The sequence below is a fragment of the Callospermophilus lateralis genome, chromosome 2 (assembly GCF_048772815.1).
Source record: "Callospermophilus lateralis isolate mCalLat2 chromosome 2, mCalLat2.hap1, whole genome shotgun sequence".
Taxonomy (NCBI): domain Eukaryota; kingdom Metazoa; phylum Chordata; class Mammalia; order Rodentia; family Sciuridae; genus Callospermophilus; species Callospermophilus lateralis.
Genome location: NC_135306.1, coordinates 32,891,334 through 32,912,716, shown reverse-complemented (window position 1 = coordinate 32,912,716; position 21,383 = coordinate 32,891,334). Strand labels below are relative to the sequence as shown.

The 21,383-nt window shown below is 45.3% G+C and overlaps 1 protein-coding gene across 1 annotated transcript in view; it reads right to left on the bottom strand.

Annotated features, from left to right (window-relative positions):
* Gabbr2 (gamma-aminobutyric acid type B receptor subunit 2) overlaps positions 1 to 21,383 on the bottom strand; it is a 352,972-nt gene that overhangs the window by 118,364 nt on the left and 213,225 nt on the right. The window contains exon 7 of the mRNA XM_076843252.2: positions 16,145 to 16,381. Coding sequence (XP_076699367.1) covers positions 16,145 to 16,381 — 237 coding nt within the window. The remainder of the gene's footprint in view (positions 1 to 16,144; positions 16,382 to 21,383) is intronic.

Genomic DNA, 21,383 nt, shown 5'->3' with positions numbered 1-21,383 from the left:
TGTGTACCACACCAAGTGGCCCCTCCTGACAAGGTAACTGAGCCATGCAAATGAGATAACGTCACTTGGGTTTTGCCTGGCATGTCGGTGAAATACTTTCCGAACCATTTTTGCAACTGAAACATGTTTCAAAGGAAGGAAACGAGTTCATCACAGTAATCAAGTCTGTCACAGAGGATGTGTGATGATGTTTGAAAAATAATCCTATGAACATCTGAACTGACAACGCTGAAGCATCTCGAGGCTAAATCTGCTAATAACAGTCTTTAGCATTCAGGTCGGCACTCACATGGGCTGGTGCGATCCGTGGCACAGCAGAAAGGCCCTAACAAGGAACTTCCTCAAAGAGCGATAGGGTAGAGGACAGATTTTAATGAGGCCCAATCCCTGAAAAGGTGAAGTATGAGTGAAGAACAAAGGCACTCGATGGAACTCCTGTTCTTGAGTCAGATGATAAGATGGGGCCTCAAGTTGAAAAATGTCATAAAAACTACCAAGAGGTCAGGATTTGCACAGGAAAGGAATCCAAACATCAAGGCTGTGGCCTCTGATCAGAATGAGGCAGACCCCTGAGATACCTCTCCTAGGCTTCACTAACCTACTCAGTCCCCACCCATCTGCCTAGCTCATCCACCCATTCATCTATATCTATACACCCACCTGCCTGTGGACAGATGGTGCCTATGGACACACCATCTAGCCGCCTATCAGTCCATCCCTCCACCTATTCATCCATCCACCTACCCACATAACAATCAATTCACCCACATGCTTATCCATCTGTCTGTCCATCCACCTATCCATCCACATACCCACACATCCACCCATCCATTCACCCATCCACTCAGACATCCAAGTATCTACTCACATGCCCTCCTGTGTCCCCCTCCACTTTTCCACCCCTTCATCCAATGATCCAGCCAGTCTTTCCTGTATGTCTACTCTGTGTAAAGCCCTGAGGAGATGTGGAGTGGAAGGGGCCAGGGATGGTGATAATATATCTCTGATGCATCTGCTCATTTACCATCAGCTGAGACTCAGATATAGTCCAGACCATGTTCCAGCAGCTGACTCCAGAGAGGTGAGTCTCAGCAAGACCCTACCCTGGAGGACTGGGGAACAGAAGCCTCTGCTGTAAAGCTAACCAATTACTTGGAGTCACAATGATTGCCAGAGAGCTAATGTAAGGAGCTCTACACTGCATTGCTGGGGTCCCAGGGCTAGTTCCTGAGGCCACCACAGCACGCTTCTCTTCAGCATCTGGGCTCCTCTCTGTCTAATGGACGTCCACCTCCTGGCCTAGGACCATTTTTTATTACTGAAATCATGGGAATGAGGTGAAAGGGCATTAAACAAAAAGGCTATTAACACTACCACAAAAACCTCCCAGGTAAAAGCCCCAGACTATTCGCTGCTTGGGTAACTATACAGTTGCCCAGGAAATCAATGCTGTGCTGTTGATGGTCTCGCCCATTCTCCCACCAACTCTTTTCTGATTCTGTGAGTCTTAACCCTTCAGGGGGCTGACCACAGTGGCTTTCAAGCTAAAGTGAAGGCGGTGTAAAGGAGATTACCATCCCCCACACCTCCACCATATGGGCGCCACCTTTCCTGCACCCATACACCATCTGATATGTTTACTGAATATCCTCCTTTAAAACACTAGCAGAGAAACCTTATCCTGCTGCTGTAAAGGGAGAGTTATGTTTTTGCAGTACACGTTAAAGTAAACAAATCTCTGTTAAAATACAGAGTGTGGATCTGGGTGCTGGCAAAGAGGTCCCCTGCCTGTGCATCTGTGTCAGGGGGGTGGGCCCCAACTCCTGGACCTTCTGGGGAGCCTGACCCGGTGAGCAGAACTGAGGGCTCACACACAGGCTCCACATTAAGATTTTGCTTCCTCTTGGGTCCTGTGCATATTTGCTTGCTAATTTTTAAATCAGAGGGATGGTTAGCAATGTCTTACAAGGAGCACTTGGGGAGGGGGAGGAAGAGGGGGAGGGATAGTAAATGTAATGCTAATGCTAATGTCAACGTTAAAGGAGGGGCAATATTATTGGGCTTCTGTGTACAATCCCTTCTGAAAAATAAGTTTGAAAGCCACTGGAATACACGGATAAACAGCTTTATCAACAACGAATATGAAGACCCATAAATTGCATATTTAGGAGCATGGGTAGGTGCCTGTGTTCATGAGCATGTGAATGTGGGAATGTGAATTACTGGAGATGGCAGGAGCTGAAAGTTCAATCGACCCACCAACTCCAGAATATTCTGGAAATTAGTTATAAGGGCTTGAGGGTCTAAGAAGACCAAGAAGCCGGTATCCAAATACATTGTTCTTTAAATGCATTCGTCCTTGCACTAATTTAGCACATACTATGCCCCAGCCACCTAACATGCATAAATGCCTTTAATCTTCACAACCTTTTAAGGTAGGCCCTATTGTTATCTATAGGGAGTCCTCAGGGGCTGTTCCCACCTCCCCTCCTAGGGCAAAAGCAACATCCTCCAGTGCCTCAGAGTCTCAACTGGGAATTACCCTCTGCCAAGAGGAACTGCCTTGCCCAAGGACATACTCCATCCCAGGGCCCCGCCAGAGCAGCAATGGCTGACCTGAGAACCCTGAGATCCAGCCCCTGTCCACCCTAGCTCCACGGTTTCCTGTAGCTCAGCTGCAACCACACCGCGGACAGCTTCTCCATCTACTCTGTCCTGCCACCATCACCCCCTTATAGGTATATTTCCAGAGCACACTCTCTGACAAACTACAGTGTCCTGTTTCAGCACAATCCCTGTTTCACAGACAAGGAAGCAGATGCGGAGATCAAGTTCTTGTGCAAGTTGACCCAGTGAGCAGGTGGATCTAGTTGGGGACCCAGGAGGCCTGTCACCAGAGCCCATTTTCTCAACAACTCCACACCACTTAGAAGACAAAGGACTCCCCTGCAGTCCCTCCCTCACTGTGACCCTCTTCCCCATCCACAAGGCACAGTGTCCTCTCTAGGCTGCAGGTCTTCACTTGCAAATAACTGGTTTGTGCAAGAACTGTGTGTAGTTTCAAAAAGAAGACAGACATGGGGGTGGGTAAGGGACCGATGAGGGTTGGTAATTCCACGAGAAAATGGATCTTCCAAGCTTCCTTCCTCTCCTCACACAGGGGCTGGCCATCAGCCAGGCGGGACCAGAGTGCCACATGGAGTGTGAACGAGTGACCTCCGTATCAGTGCACGCAGGCGGAGCTGGCATCCATTAGGGCTCAAAGCGTGCGTCTTGTCGGCTGGAATCTATGTCAACTGTCTTCCCCTGATCTTAGAAACTTCCTTCCTGCTTAGCAAGCCGGCTGGCTAACACACCTTGACATGTGCACCAAGGGGGATTCTGGCTTCACACAGAGAGAAACGTGAATGTGCAGGACATACCCTGGTGCTCTTCCAGCTCATCTGCATCTAGGATCTCATCTCAGTATTTTCCTCAACAGTGGGATATCACAAATGCTTATTTACTTAAAATATTTGCTCACTATAGTTTCAACCCTTTTAAACATGTATTCTCAGGTTTCTGCAGGCAAAGGCAGGCAAATTTTTGCTAGGCTACTATTTGGTCAAAGGTAGCTTGCAAATATCTGGATTTTCCTATGAAATCAAGTTAGAAAGCTACTTACAATATCCTTAAAAATATTTTAAAAATTAAAAATATAGCTTATACTTATAAAAATCAGATCTCCCATAAGAAGTAGTAACTTTAAAATGATCCTGCCTAATTGGGGTTATTGTTGAATTGGTAAATAGTTTCAGTTTAGGATGACAGAAAGTCCTAGAGATGGGTGGTGGTGATGGTCACAGGACAGTGAAAATGTAATTAATGTCACTGAATCATGAACCTATAAGTGGCCAAAATGATATATTTGTGTTATGCATGGTCTGTCATGTTTTTTTTTTAAATGACAAGATTTTAAAGAGTGAGAACCTTGCTGGGGACATAACTCAGTAGAAGAGAGCTTTCCTAACATGTGGGAGGCCCTGAGTTCAATGCCCAGTACCACCAAAAATAAATAAACAAATAAATAAAGATGCAAATCCTAGCCATAGAAAAATCTTAATAATGTGATAGAAGAAAATACATAGCAAAGGAATTTCTAAAAGTCACATCTGAGTGAAGACCCCATGAGTTTGTCTGAATGATGGGTTATGGGTGACTTTGATGTCTTTTTTTTGGGGGGGTGCCAGGGATTGAACTCAGGGGGCACTCGACCACTGAGCCAAATCCTTAGCCCTATTTTATTTAGAGACACCGAGTTACTTAGCTCCTCGCTTTGGTGAGGCTGGCTTTGAACTCTCGATCCTCCTGTCTCAGCCTCCTGAGGCACTGGGATTATAGGCATGTGTCATTGAACCCAGGGGTGCTTAACACTGAGCCAAATCTCCAGCCCTTTTTACTTTTTATTTAGGGTCTTACTAAGTTGCTGACACTGGCTTTGAACATGTAATCCTCCTGTCTCAGCCTCCCAACAATCCTATAACTGGCATTATAGGTATGTACACCGCATCTGGCTTTGATGTCTTTTGATACTTGTCTGTACTTTCTATGTTTTCTACAATGGTATATTGTTCTTGCAATGCAAAAAAATAAATGTATAGGTTATTTTAAAATATATGAATAAATAAAAACATGTAACTTGAGGTTGGAAAACACCCTCCCTGCCTGAGAGGGAAGAGGTGAGTGAAGCCTGAGGAGCTTCCCCCAGGAATGGCCATGCTGTGGCCCCGCCGGGAGCCACGCTTAGGGAAGCCCACTGGTCTACAGCAAGGGGCCAGTGTCCTGGCTTCGGCCTCGCCTCTTCCTCAGCAGGTTCCCAAAGCCCACAGTTTCCTCACCTGGAAAGGGAGAGGGTGGGGGCCTCTAGCCTTCCTGGGCTGGGAGCGAGCTTTCATTGGTGCAGGATAGTGGTTAAGAGTGAAGAGTGAGCCAGGCACGGCGGTGCACGCTTATAATCCCAGCAGCTCAGAAGGCAGAGGCAGGAGGATCACAAGATCAAAGCCAGCCTCAGTAACTTAGTGAGGCCCTAAGCAACCTGTCTCAAAATAACAAAACCAAAAGGTCTGGGGAGAGGGCTCAGTGGTTGAGCACCCTGGGTTCAATCTCTGGTACAAAAACAAAAGAAAAAAAAAAGAATAAAGGGTGAAAGGAAGTCTGCTGGCATTCAGATTCTAGTTTCTTCACTTGGTGACGTATTTAACCTTGGTTTTCTTACTTGCAAAGCACTGGTGGTCTCCACTTTGTGGGGCTATGTTAGTTCCCTGGGCTGCCTTAACAAAGGACCACAAACTGGATGACCTAAACAACAGAAATGTATTGCCTCACATTTCTGGAGACCAGATGTCCAAAATGAACGTATGGGCAGGGCTGCTTCCTCCTGAGGGCTCTGGGGGAACTGCTTCTATACCTGTCTCCTGCCACAAACGTTGGTCTCCTTGGACACCTCTGCCGCCTTCTTCACATGGCCTTCTCCCGGCTGGTGTATCAGGCTCCAAATTTCCCCTTTGTATAAGGACACCCATTATAACATACTGCTCTACTTCAGGAAGACCTCAGCTTAACCAATTACATCTGCACCCACCCAATTTCCAAAGAAGGTCCATTCTGAGACACTGTGGGTTAGAAGTTCAACATATGAATTCTGGGGCAGGGGATACAACTCAAATCATAACAGTGGTCATTGTGAAGATTAAATGAGATAATCAGTTAAGAGCTTAACAGAGTACCCAGCGTACAACAGGCATTCAAAACTGCGAGCTATCCATACCATCATCACTTCTGTTGTTATAGTAATCGTTACTATGACCACCACGTCCCCAGCTCTTCCTGGGGCTCATCCTCTTTGTTTCTCTCAGGCACCTGGTCAAAGTCTGCACTCAGGGCTTCTGTCCAAGTTCTCAGAGGGTGATAAACTCCCCTACCTGTTTTCATTTAAAAACAAGAATAATAATAGCTATTTTTCCCCCTGACTTGTGGAAGTCAAACTAGCAAGCTTTAGAAGGCTAGGCATCAATTCAAACAAATTGCTAAGCCACATTATTTTGATCTTTCAAATTTATCTGACAGCAGAAGGAGATTCTCCTTCTGCAGTATTGGTGACTGTGTTTGAGTGGCTGGGGGAGGGGCAGCCGCGAAATGCCCAGGAATGCAAGAATTGGAGACTGAGCCACTGCATTAGAGTGAGAAGACCTGAGACACTGGGACCCGGTTTACCAGTTCAGCACAACTGAACCCCAACACAGCCATGTCACCTCTCTGCACAGCGATCACCTAATTCATTCAGTGAAGACATAAGAATTCCATAGACTAAGAGCCAGGTCTTATTCAAGACATCAGGTACACAGAGACAATTACCGGTGCCACAGGAGGCTCACAGGATCACTGTCCAGTGTCCAGGGCCAACAGACACACAAATGATCAATTCAGAGCACAAAACACAGTAAACTCCACTATTGATAAGGGGACAGTGGTCCTGCCCGCCCTCCAAAGCATCTCACCTGCGTTCCTTGGGGACAAAGCTGTACATCTCGTTCCTCCTGCCTGGCCTAGGTCTGGTTTGTTGGGGGAGCTGGGAATGCTGAATTATCAAAATATCTTAAATAGTTCAAAACAGGGGCTTGAGTAGCCTTCAATCAACTCCCATTTACTACCTGAGGAGTCTGGGGCAAATTATTTACCTTTGCTCAGCCTATTTTCTTTAATCTATGACAGAGTCATTAATTATTGAAACTGCCTGTCCATTAAACTAATATTTATCAGGCACATACTGTGTCCCAGGCACCCTGTTCTAAGCCTTGAAGATACAGAAGAAAATAAAACTGACAATAAATAAGTGAAATATGCTGGATGTCAGACAAGTGTAGCCACGGAGGGGAAGGATGAAGGGTGGGAGTGAGCAGATGGGGAGGAGTTGGGAAAGTCCTCACTGAGTGGAGGACAGGAGGGCAGAGACGGGACTCGAGGAATGGGGACCGGATGTAGCCCACCAAGAGGAGCACCCTGGGACCTATGCACCGGTCAACATGTGGCTGACCTGAGCATCACAGGCCACGGCGACATATGTAAAGTGCTGAGGGTGCTGCCTGGCATACAGTAGGAGCTCATTACTCGACTGCTATTGTTAGCATATGATTGCACGGAGGAGGGGAGACAGTGGAGACTATAAATGCACCCTGGAGCAGGGCAGTCACACACCAAGGATGCGATTATTATCCTTGTTGTTTATTACTAGTAATTACCTCTTGGAAGAGCTCCCGACAGTCTGAAGTCAAGGGGGGCCCATCAGCAGCTCCTCCTCCCCTCAGGCCTGGGATTTGAACCCCAGAGAGATGCTGATGGGAGACATGAGAGGATGGGGGAGGGAAAGGATGGGTTTCTCTGCTATTTCAGGAAGGATTCAGCAAGAGACCCCAGACCCCAACACACACACACACATACACACACACACACACACACATACACACACACACACACACACACACACGACTCCATGAATGAAGTGATACCCGGAATCACATCAAGAATTTGGAAATCAATCGCTTTTAGCAGGTTCGAGAATTCCAGGTCCTGACGACCGTTTATGGTCACCTCTCATCAGAGGAAGGGTTGAAAATGGCTTTTGAGTTGAGAGGAGCCTGGAAGACAACAGCGATGAAGAGCGTGGTGGAGTCTCCCAGTCGCATATGGATTCACTCCCAGCAGGCGGCCTTGAGGTGACCAGAGACAATGGAATTTTGCAGGTGCAAAGCCCCAGGTGAGTTGCTGTAGGGGTCAGAGAAATGGAGCGTGGTGGCACCTGCTTATTTGGGAGATGCTAACTCACTGCAGGAGGCTGGCAACAACAGGAAGGGTGCCAGGGACGTGTGCAGAGCAGGAGGGAAGAGAGTTCAGAAAGCTTTTACCCAGGGTCGGGAGGATCAGGTCCAAATTCAACACAAGGTAACAATTAGGTTCTAGTAAAAATTTCCTCTTGAAAATACTTAAATTTTCCATAGAAACTAACATGGAGTCTCCCAGAAGTATGTGGGGTTCATAAGGGACATGTCTTCAGGAGGAACCTATGGGGGGGTGCAGAAAAAGGTGCAGGCCAAGCTGGGAAGTGGGAAGCTCCATCAGTTTTGGCTGATTCTTGGGGAGCCTGCAGGCTCAAAAGCCCTGAGACCACATGTCAGTCCTTCTGCAGACCATGAGAGTGGCTAACTGGCAGTTCCCTTCAAGGACATGGCTTAGGCAAGACCACAACTGTGAGCCAGTAGTGGGTACACCTGCAGCATCCCTGGGGGATGGAAGAACCAGCCAAACCCCTAAAAGAGGATGCCAGGAGATCTGGATGGGGTGCCAGCAGTAGCAGTCTTTGTGTCTAATTCTCAGTGGCCTTTCTTAGGGAGGCTAGAACTTGACTGGCATTGAGCCAGACAGGAGGGAGTTCTGTGAGCAGATGCCTGCCACCTCTAGGGTGACTTTCAAATTCCTAGAGTGGATGGCAGCAGGCAGAGAGCTCCAAAGCATGTCTGCTTGCAGGCACTCCACTTGGTTCTGTTTTGATGTTAACCGCTATCACCCTAGTGCAGGTTAGGAGGTTTGTTTATTGTTGATAAAATTAAATGAGGTCACATATGGGAACAGATTGGCACCTAGTAAGAATGTGATGCTTGGTCACTGGATTCCATGCTGCATATTGCTGGACTGGAGCCTTGGAAACTCTGTTCCTTGAAAAATCCCCATCATAGGAGCAGTGGTGATGATAATAACTTTAATAATGGCATGCAGTCCTTGGATGCTAAACACTACTGCTATTTCTCACACAGACCCTTTAAAGTAGAATATATTTCCCTCTGCTCTGCAGATGAGGAAACTGAGGCACAGAACAGCAAAGAACTTCCCTGAGATCACACAGCTCTAAGAGGTTGTGGCTTTTTTTTTTCTTTTTGCAATTCCTATTCCAGCTCATCATGGCTATGCTGGGCAACAGTGCATTTCAATCTGTGTTTGAGGGGGGACTGGTTAGCCAGAGGACAGAGGAAGAGAGACAGGGTTCTCAAGGCACTGCCTTAGTGGAGTTTGTGTATGTGTGGGTATGATGCAACCCCACTGTGACCCTCTAGGTTTTTGGTGTGGTGGGGACAAGGGAAGGACAGAGGAAATTCTGGAAAGGGTTTGCTGTTGATCGTAGGCAATGGCCAAACAGAGGCTCATGAGAGTGGGACCTTGCAGTGGGAAATTGTGACACTGGGAGCCAGCCCAAGGTCACCTTATTTTCTAGGACACATGACAATCAGCCTATTGCAGAGCTTCAGGCAAGTTCTCTAGGCACAGCCTGGAGTGCAAGGTCAGGAAACATGGTCATGACATGCCAATGGAGGGGTCAGGAAGGGACGGTGCCCTGCCCAGCAGGGCTCAAATCCCGGATTGGTGGTGTTTATCCACTTTTGGTGGTGTTTCTCGTCTCACTCAAATTCAACTCCCAAAGAATCCAACAGCTAAACGATGTTGTCAATATAAGACACAAACATGCGGATGTGGGAAGCCTGAAAGGTAACTTCAGTCCTGAAGGGTCAACCCAAAACCCCTCAAGGTCAGACAGACAGGAGAAGTGGGCCAGCTCTCCAGGATGATGTGGAACCGTTTGTGTGTGCATATGTGCACACATGCATGTGTCCTGGCACACGCGCAAAGTTCTCTGGATCAATATATACACAATTGCAGACTCCCAGCAAGGCCAGGCAATGGTGGGGGTGCTCTGAACAGAGTTGGAGGGGCAGCTTTGGAACACCCTTGGGATGAGGAACCTGCTGGCTTCCTCTGGCTACCTACCTTACTTGAAGTCCTTGAAATTCCAACAACTGACTTGATAAGGTTTTCTTTTTAGGGAAAATGTTGGTAGGGGTGTGGGTGCTGAGTGTGGACTGTATTCATGTCTTGGTAGAGATTTACCCAGGATTGAACTCAGGGGCACTTAACCACTGAGCCACATCCCAACCCATTTTTGTATTTTATTTAGAGACAGTCTTGCTGAGTTTTGTAGGGCCTCAGTAAGTAATGACAGGGTCATTAATTATTGAAACTGCTTGTCCATTAAACCAATATTTATCAGGTACATACTGTGTCCCAGGTACCCTGTTGTAAGCCTTAAAGATACAGAAAAAAAATAAACCTGACAATAATAAGTGACATACAATGAGGCTGACTTTGAACTTGCAATCCTCCTGCCTCAGCTTCCCAAGCCTTTGGGATCACAGGTGTTTGCCACCATGCCTGGCTGAGTTTTTTTTTTTTTTTTTTTTTTTTTTTTAATTTTAAGTCTTGTATGAAAACCTTAAGAGTTGCACTGGCTAAGGCTAGATTCCTCTTCACTAGCAACAAAAGCAAATAGATCAATAAACTCTGCAATCACCATCAGCCTCACCTCCTTGGTGAGATGGGTTTGAAGATAACAGCCAACAGAGGTGATTGCCTGGAGCTTGAGGACCAGCCTCTCCTGACAGATGTGGTGCTGGAAGGTCCAGACCTACAGCTGGCTGAGAAGCTGAGCAAAGAGGATGAAGGATGGGTCTATTACTTGGAGGAACTTTGGATCACTCCCTTTCAAGCTATGATGGCTTCTCTATGGAGCCTGGAAGTGAGAGGCAATCTCAGCAAAATAGTTTAGTCCCAAGCAAGCCCTGTTTTCACAGTGGAAGTTTTCCCAAGGAGCTTCTTTCCATTTCTCTGTATCCAGATGCTCTTGGAAGCCTCACAGCCCCACCCAAACCAGGGTTCGAAGCCTGAGGGGCTCTCTGGGAAAATGCTCACAGGCATCACATTGTCAAAATAGGGCAAACCGAGATTCTGTTATTTTAGCTGGTGTAGACACCACCAACTAAAAGTGATGTCCTTTTAAAAGACTGAGCAGAAGAAACCTTTACCAAAGGGGGTGTATTATGTTTAGGGCCGTATCATCTCAGTCTGACAATGTTTAGGGCTGTATCATCCCTAAACATGGGAGACCATGCTTGTTTTCACAGCCTGGAAACTGGGAACAAATAAACACTCTTTACCTGAAAAAATTAAGGCTTTGATCTTGACCTGAATGCTCAGCAAATATTCCCAGGCATGTTTTGAAGAATCCCGGTCTCCTGTCAATGAATTTAGTGCATCTTTGTAAGGAAAGCCAAGTTAGAAGAATCTGTTCAGCCCTATTGTACACTGACATGTTGGAAGTGGGGATAGGGGACCTGGCACTGCAGCACTGCCCCCAGCACATGGCACAGGGTGAGTGCCCACAGAATGGGAACCTTGCAATTATTGGTGCGTTGAGTTTTGCTTCCTGAACTCCAGGAAAATGGATGACTGCTCCTTGGTGTTTACTGCCCTAAGCAAAACACAGTCTTCCCTCCAGGGGCCTGGGACAGACCTTGCAAATTGCCCAGCAATTATTCTTCTACTTGTCTACCACCCCACTGGATGGGGAATACTCTTGCAGGTGGAGACCATGCTAGACATGGTCCATCTATACTACTCTGGCACAGAGTAGATAAAGGGGTGAATGAATGTAGGAACAAATATATTGCTGATAGGGTTAAAACCAAAAAGTATGTGTATGTGTGTGTGTAGCCCAGCAATTCTCAAGGTTACTGAGAATCTCCTAGACTGCTTGTTAATATGTCAGTTTCTACGTCTTATTGAAAGACTAGAGAATCAGAAGTTCTTCAGTGGGGACCCAGGCTACCTCTGAGCTACATCCTTAGCCCTTTTTAAAAATTAAAAAAAAAATTTTTAGTTGTAGGTGGACAAAATATCTTTATCTTATTTATTTTTATGTTGTGCTGAGGATTGAAGAGACTTAGGGTCTTTTAAGTTGTAGAGACTGGCCTCCAACTGGGAATCCTCCTGTCTGAGCCTCCCAAGTCACTGAGATTGCAGGCATGGGCCACACCATGCTTATGTAGGGCATCTGGATTTTAATGAAACTCCCTGGGAGATTCTCAAGGATACAGACTTTGGGATTACTGCCCTAGATGAACTCTGCAGAGCTTGTTTCTAAGCCCTTATCACTTTCAGAAAATGGATTCTCAGAGTGTTCTGAGCTTTTAAGACTTAAATAGTCAATTCCAACCTGAGTTTCCCAGTTGCCTGTTTGATAGAAGAGGGAAAGAAGCATCTGAGATTTCTAGATCATGGTGGGGGTCAGGGACTTAATCACAGGACTGAACATCATAACAGCACACTCAGGAAATCAGAAGTGGGCAGTGTCCCAAGGCTGTCGAAAGCCCATTTCCGGGTGTTGGAGAATAACTGGGAAGGGAGCCCCTAAGAAGAGAATACAGACCTGGGCCCCAATTTAAGCTGGCTCTTCAGCCCAGGATGCAGAAGAAATTTCTCCATCAACATGCCGACCAGGAAGCACAGGCCCAGCTCCCAGCAATCTGTGCACGCTGGATCAATTGGAATTGAGTCACAGATATAATTAATTTAATGTGTTTAAACGATTTTCCATATAGTAAACATGTTGAATGAGGGTGACCCGGAAAAAAGTGTCTGCCTGAGAGTGAAAAGATGGAGGCCCCGTGTGCTGCATAATGAAAACCTTCAGCAAATGGAAAATGCTTCAATTTATTTCCTTCTCCTTGTTCCTTTCCTTTCTAACTCTTTGTTGATAGTTGAACTTGGCCTTCTGCGGTCTCCCTGGACCACAGAGGCACATTTTATTTTGTCAGAAGAAGTTCTTTTTCCTGTGATCAGAAGACAATTTTAATGAAACTCATTGGCAACCAGGGCCAAGCACATATTAATATGTGACAAGGGGACAAGGAAACGAGGTGCAGACTGTCTTCCTTTGCAGCCCTCTCAACTTGAGGTCACAGTGGTGCAACCAGAGGGCTGTGGTGTGGAGCTGAGTAGAGCCCGATGGTGACCATGCTGGCTCTTCCGAACCATCTTGCCAGGTGACTTTGACAGAGTCATTTCCCCTCTCTGACCTCGGATACTCATCAATAACATGAGGGTGTTAAATCTGAGGATCTTTTAGGACAGCTTTCAGGTCTGATATTCCCTGAATTCTGAGTCACAAACTGGAACAGGTGTCAAGGAATTTCCCATTAAAAAGAAATTCATCTCCGAGCCCTGGAAAGCGCTTTCGGCAGTCCTTATCTAATTGCTCATCAACTGGGGATTATGTATTATTTGGCTTTGATGAAAGGGAGTGCTTACAAGTGGTTATAAATGGTCCCTGACGAAGCGACACAGGCACCCAGGCAAACGCTGACTTGGAAGATCATAAGAGACGGGGAAGCGGTCCCTAGATTCTGTAGCTGTCTATTCATCTACCCTGACTTGGGTTACTGTGAATTCACCCTACTAAATGGGAAGTCAAGTTTGAAAGAAGCATCCCACATTTTGAAACGGCTGCTCCAATGCTGCCCCTCTCAGAGCCTCAGCCCACGTGGGACGGAGAAAGGATGGGCAGGTAATTTGCCTGGTGCTCTGCCCAGCCTTTCTGGGGGTTCTTGGGGGGCCACAAGATGGCCGTGGGGGAGAGGAACAGAACAGGTGGGGCTCTGGCTCCTCTGCTGCCTGAGATGTTCCTCTTTTGTCTGTCTTACATACTGAGCTCCTGTGAGATTTTATAACAAGGGGTTCTGAGGATAAAAAGATTTTTTTTAAACCCTAGACTGAGGCGAGCTGTTCAAGTTTCCAGCCTGAATCTAGGTTGTGCTATAAAAACACACTTGGCCAATAACTACATGGAGCCTTTACTTCTGCACCGTGGGAGTGGATGCCCAGCACCTTCGGGTCCCTGCACCCAGGGGTTTTTGGAAATTCACTTCTTTTGTAGCAAAAACCAGAGCCTCCCCAGCAGCCAGAGCACTGGAGCTCAAGCCTGATGGGAATCTGGGAGAGGCTGTTGAGCCCCAGGTAGGGGGGTCCCACCCCCAGAGGCTGATTGGCTGGGACTGGAACCCGAGACAATGCATTTCTCACAGCCCTAGGTGACTGGCTGCATCTTGGGAGTGGTTGGCCTATGAGATCTCCGCCAGGCTCCTTAGCTTGTCCCTCCAGAACTGGCCCCAACTTATCTTCCCAGTGTCTGACCCAGGGGACTATCCCCCCTGCCCGCCCCCACCTCTCTCCACTCATCATGCCCTGGTGGCCAGGCTGCCAGCATGTCCAGCTCCCACCCACCCATCAAGGCACAGTTTGACAGGCACCTCTTCCAGAAAGCCCTCCCTGACTTTTTCACCAAAATTCACAGAAAAGCCTCCCCGCTTGCATAGTTTCTCCCAAGGTACCAAGCCCCAGTCTCTACCTCCACCTGCTTTTTTTGATACTGGGAATTGAACACAAGAGTACTCTACCACTGAGCCACCAATGACTTTATTATTCTTTTTTTTTTGCGGGGGGGGTGGGGGGGTGGGGGGTACTGGGAATTGAACTCAGGGGCATTTGACCACTGAGCCACATCCCCAACCCTATTTTATATTTTATTTAGAGACAGGGTCTCACTGAGTTGCTTAGGGCCTTGCTAAGTTGCTGAGGCTGGCTTTGAACTCTTGATCCTCCTGCCTCAGCCTCCTGAGCTGCTGGGATTACAGGTATGCACCACTGTAGCCGGCTGATTTTTTTTACTCTGAGTCAGGGTCTCACTAAGTTTCTGAGACTGGCCTCCAACTTGTGATCCTCCTGCCTCAGCCTCCTGGGGCACTGGGATTGCAGGTGTGTATCAGTGTTCCCAGCTGGTACTGAGCATATTTAACCTCTCCATGTCAGTCTGTCCAGATCTTGTCCCTATATCTGGACCACAGGTTCTGCAGTAGGGAGTACATCTTCCCTTGGTATCCACATCACTGGGTACTCCCAGCATCCCACAGAGCCTGTCCATCATAATAGCACAGCTGAGTACACCCATGCACAAATATAGACACTGAAGAGATGCAAAAATCAGCTCATCTGCTCCCTGAATACCCCAAGACAGACTCACTGACTCTCTAAATGACTCACAGGAGTCATGGAACACAGGACAGCACTTTAGTCTATCCAACCTTTTCTGCAGACAAATGTCCTCTATTTTCTGGGAGGAGAGTGAAGGGCAAATACATCATCAGGAGACATAAGTGACTCCATTACCAGAAGGTAGTAACAATGCAGCAATTAAGAGCCAGACTCAGGTTCAAGTATCAGCTCCGCCTCTGATTAGCTGTAACTTAAATGCTCCAAGTTCCAGGCTCCTCATGTTTAAAAGGGATAATAACAAGACCTCTTCTATGGGGCATAAAGATGCCATGAGACCATTATTAACAGTAACTATGGCTGGCATTTCCTGGATACCAAGCACCACACACAGCATATCCTTGAGTCTAATCTACATGGTATGGAACATCTGATAAGCATTCAAGAAATATCAGCCATTATTAATGCTAATTTCCCAGCTTCCATGCAAGATATATATATATATATATATATATATATATATATATATATATATATTTTTTTTTTTTTTTTTAATTTTCTTAGCTTTATTTTATTTGTCTATTTTTTTTTTTTTTTTTTGTGGTGCTGAGGATCAAACCCAATGTCTCACATGTGCTAGGCAAGAGGTCTACCTATGAGTAACAACCCCAGCCCCATTGCATACATTATTATTATTCCCACTCCTCAGATAAAAAACCGGAGGCCCAGAGCCAATTGCTTACACAAGTATTAGCAAGTAGTTACGCGCCATAGCTAATCTTTCTAAGCTAATCTTTCAGAGCTAATCTTTGCAAAACAGATCCTATTCCCGTTTTATGAATGAAACTTCAATAGTTCGAAGAAGATAGCTTGTAAGGGAAGACCCAGGACTTTTACCTGCCTTTGCCAGAGCTCCTGCTCCCCACCCCACCTTGTGGTAAAAGGCACCTGCCCAGGTAACGTCTACTCTCTCTGTCCTTTCTCACTCACCTGTGATGACAGGCGGTTCCGAGTGTGTCAGTGAGCACAGCAGTCCTGCCCCTCTGTCCAACACCCGGCAACCCCGTGGCCCACAGAGAGGACAGGTTGCACACCAGAAGGTGGGTGACGGCCCCTCCTCCAGCCTTGCCTGTCCCCCAAAGACACTAAGGAAAACAGAGCGCAGAGGCGCGGGACTGACCGTGACCCCGAAGAAGTTGGTCTCGTTCATGGCGTTGAGGATGATCCGGCCCAGCGTGTGGTCCGTGTAGTTGAAGTCCTGGATCCGCTGGTGCCGGCTGCTGGCGTGCAGCGTCTCCATGGCCCTCTGCAGTGTCTTGGCGATCACCCAAATGCCGTCGTAGGCATAGCCGTGGAACTTGCTGGGCCCCACGCCCGAGCGCTTGTTGTTGTACTCCCTCTCGTACTGCTGTGGAGTCTGGAAAAACAGGGGTGGGTCACGCGTTACAGCAGGGACATTAGCACTCAGGTGCCTCCTCTGCACCCAGCACGGTCACCTCCCTGAATCCTCACAACCACCTCAGGAGACGAATGCCACCGTTCTTCCCATTTTACAGATGAGAAAACTGATTCAGAGCAAGGGGTTGGCACAGGGCACAGAGGTAGGGAGGGACAGGGCTGTTCCACCTCCTGTCCTTCACCCACTGGAGTGAAGCTCTGTGAGGACAGAACGCATCACCAGGACCCCACACATGCCTGTGTAGACCCTTGGCCTCAGTTTCTCTGTTTACAAAATAAAGGGGCATACCTATTTACACTTAATCCCAAATATCAAAGGTGATATCCCACTGTGTATCAATGTATCCATTTCCTTGCACCCTTGACAGTAAGTATTTTAATTTTAAAAATCATTGACAGAAAAAAAATTAATTTTAATTTGCATTTCTCCTATTAATAACAAGAGTGAGCACCTTTCAAATATTGACCAGTAGTTTATTTCTTAATTAAATTTCTTCCCTATGCCATATTGCTCTGGTGATAGTTAACATCTTTTAATGGTTTGTTTTAGTGCATCTTGCTATCTTTCCATCTTTTATTACTTGGCTATATTTTCTTTGATTTAAAAAAGTGATTTGGGTCCATTTCTGGTTGTTAATTCGGCTATCAGCTATTTTAAAGGTATTGAAAAATCACTTGGCTATTTAGTTTATTAATTAATTGCCTTAAGTATGAAAGAAATGTGGTACTTTGTCTCTGGCCTCTGGATTTTGTTCCTATGAGCTTTCTCTGATGGACACAAAGGTATCTGAGGGTGGGGTGGTATCTTTCGGTCAGTTTACCATCACTACAACAAAATACCTGAGATAATCAAATTAAAAAGAGAAAAGAATTATTTTGGCTCACAGTTTTGGAGGTTTCAGTCCATGATTGGCTGGCCCCATTGTTTTGGCCTCCTATGGTGAGGAGGGCATGGTGGAGCAAAACCTCTCATATCACCAGCCAGGAATGAAGAGAAAGAGGAAAGGGTAGAGCCTCCCTCTCCCCTTCTAGGGTATGCCCTAAATTAACCTGAGGACCTTCCACTAGGCCTCACAGTTCCACCACCCCTCTCAGGACCACCCCAGAGTCTGAGCCTTTAATAACAGGCCTTTGGGGGACACTTATTCAAACCACAGCAGTGACCATTTTGAATTCTATTTGTTCAACCTAGTGACCACATTTACTTGATCCTTCTAGACAGTCCCAACCAGACTACGGTCCTCCAGTGTCCTTCAAGGTTTCCATGATCCTCTAACTTTGCCCGTATGGTCTCTCTAGGAGGTAACTAATTACAATTTTTAAAACCTTCTTTGTGTCGTTTTGTGTGTGTGTGTGTGTGTGTGTGTGTGTGTCTATGTGTACAACAAAGGGCCCATATCCTATTGTTAATTAGCCCCTATCTTTTCACATGTGCCACTTATAAATATATTTCTTTTCTACCTTACAAAACTGTTCTTCCTTGGGACAAGGAGCAGGAGCAGGGCCAAGAACAGCAGGAATATGGCTATTGACCACATTTCTGAGTAGAGTCCTTGGAATGGAACACAGGTGTAGCTGGGCTGAAAGGTGACCTTGTTCTTGCTGTGCTTGCTACCACCTTATATCCCAGCCATTCATCACTGTTCCTAGGTGACGCCAACCCAGTCTCCCTTGGGCCAAGCAATGACAGCAGAAGAAACGTAATTGTCGAAGAAAACAGTAATAGTTGTTCCTAAAGCAAGCCTCCAATTATTCAGGGCAGAAGAATTTCTTCAGTTGTAAACTTGACACTGAATGTTGATTAATTGCTCATCCTTTGGGGTCAAGTTTATTGTGCGGTACTAAAAGTTTCTGAGAAACTAACTTTATATAGACAGTCCCCCTTACTGACAAGTTGTGCTCCAGTATAATTTTGAAAGACAGTTGTTAAAACTTGGAACATATTTCCCCACAGAAACTAGGTTATAAATAGTGGTTAGGTTCCCAGGCTAGCCCACACAAGCTTGCTAGCCCACGATGTGACTAAACTTTAAGGGTCTGTCGTTCCAACAGAAGCTAGCCTGTTCCCGTTCCTGGGAACAGGAGAGAGGAAGACAAGGACACATCCTTCTCAATAGCTTCAGTTGCACCCCTAGGGCCACAACTGTCTGAACTCCAGCCCAGCATGGATGGGATGTCTGAGTCACAGCTTTGGTGGGAAGGAGCACCAGGGCATGTTTAGCTACTGGCTCGCACACTACAGTTAGCCAATCCCTCGGGAAGCTCATTAGAAATGCAGATTCTGGGGCCATATTTTGTTGCATTATGTTGATAAGTGAATTGCACATCTGTATTTTTTTTTTTAATTTCAGGTTTCAAGTATACACAAAATGATGACCACTGAGTCCCTCCTGCAATATGATTCTTGGACCCTCACAATAGAAACTTCTAGATGTTTGTTGAGTCCCTCCTTAGCCTCTTCAGTGTGGGGAAGCTCATTATTTCTTCAGAATGAGCTTTTGCCTAAGAATGCCTGATGGCAATGAGAATGTTCTTCCAGGGACAGAGCCGACACTTGCCTCCCTGACTTGGGTTCCATGTGCTACAACTTCCTGTGGAGCCACAGGAAGGCATCTGCTCCCTCCAATGCACATCAGCCCCACAGAGAGCTGAAGCCAAGGATGTTCTCACCCCACCCCAAGGTGGAGTTCTCCTGGCTCAGTAATCTCAGTTTAGACTCTACCACGACTGGGATGAAACAGCAAAGCTTCCATCAAAAGCATTTAACACAACAGAAAAAGATATGAAAATAGTTTTTAAAGGCCTCAGAAATTTATCAGGACAATCAGGGGAAGAGCCAACATTCTGGAGAGAAGGGAAATACTTTGAGGTGGGTCAGATATTGTTGCAGAGGGACTTGCTGCTTAGTTAGTAGGAAGCGCACTACAGAGACAGAAAACACTGAACCAGGGCTTCCAGAGGCCCTTGGAAGGGGACTCCAAAACTGTAGTGCAGGGATACCAACACAGCCATACTTGCAGGGCCAAGGACCTAGAGGAAGGGAGTCTTGCATTTTGAGTGGCATTTTTAGTTCAAAAAGTTGATAACTAAGCTGAATAAAGCAAGGGGCTAAGAAACCAGTCAAAGAGGGTGAAGGAAACAAGCAGAACTGTTTGGAAATTCCACAGTATTTGGAAGACAAAATTTAGAGTACTAGGCCAGTAAAGACCCCAGGACTTCAGTTGAAAACACTAAGGATCACACACTAGGAATAAGGGCAAATCAAAACAGACCAGGCCTATGAAAACTAAAACTGAACCTGGAATCATTTAAATTCCTGATTGAATTAAGAATTCAACTGCCAGCTTGAAGAGAAATAAATATTCACTAGAAAGATAACACCAGTAGCGACTACAATTTTCTTATATAATGCATTTAACTAAACTTTACCAGGTATACCAGACCAGGTATACCAGAAGACAAGACCAGATGACATTTAATTTTTTAAAAAGTAAAAAAACAAATAAACAGGTAATCAGAAATGAACACATGGGTGGTCCAAATCTTGAAGTTATTATACATGAACTTTAAAATATCAAGGTTTATATATTCAAGAAAATACATTAAAAGAAGCAGGACATCACCAGAGAGTTGAAAGCTACAAAAAGAAGAGAGAGACAGAGAGAGAGAGAGAGAGAGAGAATGAATATGGAAATTCTAAAAATAAAAAAATACAATAACTGAAATAAAGAACTCAATAGATGGGCAAAGCAGCATGTCCTAGTGGACTGAAGTTATTTAGGGGTAAATATTCAGACTGAAGCACAGGGAGGAAATAAGAAATGAGTATTAGAGATGTATAGATTGTATTGAAAATGTATAACATGTACAATTTTCATCTTGGAAGGTAAGAAAAGGGAATAGAAAGAAGCAATATTTAAAGGGATACCATTCTAGAATTTCCCCAAACACACACCAATCCACAGATGCAGGAAGTTCTATGAACTTCCGTGAATTTCAATGAAAATAAACACAAATCTCACTTCAGCACAGCATAAAAAAACTGTCAAAGATCAAAGCAAAAGAAAAGTCTTGAAAGAAATAGGGAGGAAAAAAAGATGCATTACTTTCAAAAGAGCAAAAATAAGCCTGACAGCTGATTTAAGAGAAGCAATGGAAGCCAGGAGACAATGGAATGACACCTCAAAGTGCTGAAAGAAAATAACAATCTAGAAGCTACACCTGGATTTTAAATTCTCAAGATCAAAGGTGAAATAAAATATCAGAAAACTATGAATTGAGAGAATTTGTCTCTCACAGTAAAAGAAGAACCAAGAGGAGTCCTTCAGACAGAAAGATAGGATCATAAATAGAACAGAAATGCAGGAATGAATGAGAAGTAATGAAAAGTAATAAAAGATACAATGGAAAGATATAAAGAAGCAATAGAAAATTTGAATAAATGAAAAAATGATATCAGGGCTAAGAACATCTAAGAAAATCCTAAAGAAGAAGAACAAAAATTATAATGCCAGGCATCCTGTTTTATTATAAAACTCCAGTAATCAAGACAGTACAGTATTTGTTAGAAGATAGACAGAGCCAATGGAAGATAACTCAAAGTCCAGAGCCAGATCCACACTCTATATTGTCATTTGAGTGACACCATAGCATGGGTAGAGGAGTGGGGGATAATGGCCCCTTTCAATAAATGGTCCTGAATTAATTGAATGTCCATGAGGGAACAAAATGAATCTTGGTCTTAGTTCAGGCCATATATAAATTCAGTTTCATGTATATTCCATATATAAATGTGAAAGATATAATAAAACTTCTAAAACACAGTGCATGAAAATATCTTCATGAGCTTTGGGTGGGCAAAAATCCTTTAACAAGACATAAATATACAGAAGCTGAATGAATTGAGTTACCTTAAAATTAAGAAATTCTATGCATTGAAATTAGTCAATAGATTGAAAAGA